This window comes from Octopus bimaculoides, chromosome 11, assembly GCF_001194135.2.
Source record: "Octopus bimaculoides isolate UCB-OBI-ISO-001 chromosome 11, ASM119413v2, whole genome shotgun sequence".
Taxonomy (NCBI): domain Eukaryota; kingdom Metazoa; phylum Mollusca; class Cephalopoda; order Octopoda; family Octopodidae; genus Octopus; species Octopus bimaculoides.
The window spans coordinates 41790760-41795300 of record NC_068991.1 but is presented as its reverse complement, the minus strand read 5'-3'; the positions used below and the strand labels follow the sequence as shown (position 1 = coordinate 41795300).

The window sequence follows — 4541 nt, the reverse complement described above, 5'->3', positions numbered from 1 at the left end:
TATATATATATATATATATATATATATATATATATATATATGCACATACATACATGTATATATACGTACATATATATATACATATATATCTGTACATATATACACATATATACATGCATACACATATTTATACATATACACATACATATATATACACACATATATATATATATATACATATAAATACATATATACATATAAATCTATATATATATATGTATATATATATACATATATACAAATACATCTATACATATACATCTATATATATGCATGTATACACATACATCTATACATATACATATATATATGTATATATATATTTATGTGTGTAAGTGTGTCTATGTTTGTCCTCCACCACCACCACCACTTGTGTTTGCATCCTTGTAACTTAGTAGTTTGGTAAAAAGAGACCAGTAGAATAAATACTAGGCTTAAAATAAAAATAAGTACTGGGATTGATTCATTCAACTAAAATTTCTTCATGGCAGTGTTCCAGCATGGCCACAGTCTAAAATGACTGAAACAAGTAAAAGATGAAAGATAGTAAGAATGTGAAGTAGAGTCTTACCTTCAGCATTTATATCATGAAATAGTTTAATCACTTTAGTAATAGCTTTGGTCTGGAGTCCTTCAAGTACAATTAAGTGCAGATGTTGGTCTATGAAATGGAACCCTGTGATTATGTCTAATGTACGATCAGCTAGTTGTTGGCTGCATTAAAAAAAATGAATATTTTAATTTGCTAAAATTCAGGATGTATAAAGAATTTATATTAGTTTTACGTTTTGCCTTTGTATGAATTGAGGAAACTATGTAGAAAGATCATTGTCTTTAAGTAGCTACAACAGTAGTAATAATCTGAAGTTTTAGGGGAGGAGACTAGTCAATTACCTCAACTCCACTGCATAACTGGTTCTTAATTCATTGACCCCCCAAAAGGATGAAAGGCAAAGTCAACCTCAGTAGAATTTGAACTCAGAATGTAAAGACAGACAAAATGCCACTAAGCATTTTGCCTAGTGTGCTAACAATTCTGCCAGCTCCCTACTTTACAACAGTAGTAATAATAATGAGCTTATTGTATACATAAACCATGACTTTCTGCTTATTTTGAATGGCTTTAAATTACTATACACTGATGTGTTCAGACTAACGTCCTCATTTCAGTTGTTAATATCACAACATTGTGGTTGTCGTATCCTGCTGCCTTCTTCAGGTGCTTGCTATATTTGGTAATATTTTTGAAATTTCAAACTTTATCTTTTATTAAATACATGAGGATACATTGTTTATATTCTAATGTTCATACCAAGGATATTCTCACATTAGTTATTCTCCTACTTGATCATATAAAATTATGACCAGGAAATATATATTCTGTCACATGCAATTGTGACAGTGAATATAAAGTGAGACCAGTTGCCCTCTAAGAGTAAGGCTCAAGGAACACTAAGCTGCAGTCTGAGGGGAGACACAAATCATGTATATACCCACAGATTATGGCTGATTATTTGTGGCGGGGAAAAGAAAGTTACCACCCTTTGTGAAACAAAATCAAAATAATTGATAAGGATCAAAACTGGAAGATAAGATGATTGAAAGAATCAGCACATATGTCAAACTTTGATAACCTCCTCAGTCAATTTAGCATAGTAATGAATATCATATGGAGGTCTTTAATTAAGAAAGTAACGATATTAAACCTACAGCCATAAAATATTAGGTTGAAAACTCCTAATTTCCATATCTAATTTACCAACAAGACAAAGGAGTAGTGAATATAAGGGTAAGTATTAAGTGTTTTCTGATGGATGTGAATTCAATCTCTAGGTTTATTCAATCTATAAATATTCTGATTCAAGAAGAATAAGAAAACAACAACACAATTAGGAGAATAACTAATACAAGTATATCTCTGGTAAGGACAACTGAGTGTGAACAATCTTCTGCCATGAATAGATTTAATAAAGGTTTTGGTTTGAAATTTTAAAACTGATGCATAAAGAAGACTGATGAGTTCACTGGCTGAAATGTTGTGACTCTAACAAGCAAAATGAAAACGCTTGCCTGAAGGGTATAGTAACAATAACACCTCATCCCAGTAATTCAAACAAAAGTTATGGCCCTGAATATTCATTATTTTCATATATGTATATCGATTTAAATTGTACAACGAGTCCCATGATGATCAAACTACTTATTTCCCTGGCAACTGTATTGACTCAGTACTATGTGGCTCACAAGGCAAAGATTCCCTCCCCCACATTCAAATAAGTGGAACTATAGTAAAGAGGGAGGCAATATGCTCTGGCATAGTTAAGGACATGCTTCAATTATATTTTTAAATTGAATAAAATAAGTAATATAATGATGAATACACATACTTGTACAAGATGAAGAAATGAATAATAATAATAACCCTTTATGCTATAGGCCCAAGGCCTGGGATTGTGGAGGAGGGGACTAGTCAATTACATCGACCCCAGTGTTTCACTGGTACTTAATTTATTGACCCTGGTAATATAAATGTCAAATGTTCTAGTGTGGGATTTTTGGCCCACCCATGTACATGACTACCTTGCATTATATAAGAGTAGGTGGGACTGTATACAGTAATATCTATAGGGTTTTCTGGAGAAAAATAACTGAATCAGCATGGATTTCAGATATAAATACTCAGTTTTTTTGTTCAACTGATCTCCTGTCCATTGAATTTGTGTGTGAGTGGCTGATACAGTAAGTACCCTTAGAATAATTCTTAGGTAGAATCAGCAAGATACAATGTGACAAATATGGACTTTAAATTAACACTTTTGCCCTTTTGTTACCATATTTCTGTTGAAATACACTGCCTTTGATTCAACAAATTTCATGAATAATGAAAAACTTAGTAAAGTAACTATATCATTATTAATCTGATATTCGGAACATAAATTACCATAAAATTTTGATGGAAGGTTTTAATTTAGATCACTTAAAAATAGGGAATTTATATAATAGAATCAGGGGAGGTTTCAGTCAGGTTGGTATCAAAAGGGTTAAGGTACAATCCTCAAACAAGCTTCTGCACACTTTTTGCCAATCCAGTTACAATCACAAAGCTTGGGTCAATTCTAGAATATGGTAAAAGTCTCTTGCTTAAGATGCTACATAGTGGAATTGAACCCAAGACCTCATGATTTGGAAGTAAATTTCTCAAACATTCCCAACCATGTGGTTTCAGGTTCAGTCCCACTGTGTAGCACCTTGGGCAAGTGCTTTCTACTATAGCCCCAGGCTAACATAAGCTATATATACAGGGTGCATAAGATATTTGAGGACAGATTTATGTTTATAAAAATAAAACAGATATATGATAACAGATAATAACTTTATTTATCAAAAAAGGCTATGTAGATAAAAATAAACCTTTTCTATAACGTTATTCAATAAAGCCACCTTCAGTTTCAACAACTGCTTTTATATGAGATCTAAATCATCTACATGCTCGAATCAAGTGGTCCTGGTTCATTTTGGACATTACTCTGACTATGGCAGCTTTCATAGAATCTTTGATATTATGGATATGTTCATTGACCTCTCCTTCAACAATGCTCCACATGTAATAGTCCAATGGATTGAGATCTGGGGAATTAAGAGGCCAAATGTTAGGGGTTATGGGATCATGAAAATTTTCAACCATCCATTCCTGTGTTACTAGAGCCATGTGTGATAGTGCAGAGTCTTACTGAAACACATGTGGCCTTCCATTGCATACATTGTCTATCCAAGGCTTAACAATTATTTCCAGGACCTCAATGTAGGCAGCAGCTTGTGGAAAGAAGTAAGGCGGTATCACATGTCCTTCATTGCTGACAACCTCTATAACTATGACAGTTGCAGGAAATTTTGTATGCCTAACACTTGGAACTTCAGAAGGGTCTGCACATAACCATCTGTCATTTCTTCGGTTGACTTTTTGATCTTGGTCGAAGTTTTTCTCGTTCGAGAAAAACCAAATCAAATCTTCTTCTGCTGGATTTTTCAGCTTGTTTAAGAGCCTTTTAGATGTAGTGATTTTCTTTTGCTTTTTCTGACAAATTGACTTTTCCTCATCATGTAAGACTTATAGTTGATGTCTTCATGGACAACATTTCTGACTGTTCCTTCTGACAAATAGAGATCTTTTTCAGTTGACCTCATGGACTTTCTGGGATTGTAATCAATGGTCTGTTGAACTTGCTGGATAAATTCAGGTGTTCTGATTATTTCAGAGCATAAAGAACACTTTCCATGCTTTGATACTGGTGATATGTTTCCATCTTCAGTCTCTAGCTCCTTGCAAATTTTGTAGACGAAAGATCTGGCAACTTTTAAAACTCAAGATATTTCTAAATCACTATTCTCAGTCTTTATAACCACAATAACAGCATGCCTCTTCATTTCTTGAGCAAGCTGAGGGTCTGCCATTATTATTTTCTGAAACGATGATTATACAAAGTTAGCAAAATATGCAGCAATGACCCGAAAAAGGTATATCTTCAAATACCTTATGCACC

General features: G+C 33.2%; 1 protein-coding gene across 4 annotated transcripts in view; it reads right to left on the bottom strand.

The window, feature by feature from the left end:
- Window positions 1-4541, bottom strand: part of LOC106878961 (uncharacterized) — an 80045-nt gene that overhangs the window by 22083 nt on the left and 53421 nt on the right. For all 4 annotated transcript variants that reach the window (XR_008265194.1, XM_014928338.2, XM_052971744.1 and 1 more), the window contains one exon: window positions 572-714. Coding sequence is in view for 3 of the 4 variants with exons in the window: in XM_014928338.2 (XP_014783824.1) it covers window positions 572-714 (143 nt within the window). In the remaining variant the exon portion in view is untranslated. The remainder of the gene's footprint in view (window positions 1-571; window positions 715-4541) is intronic.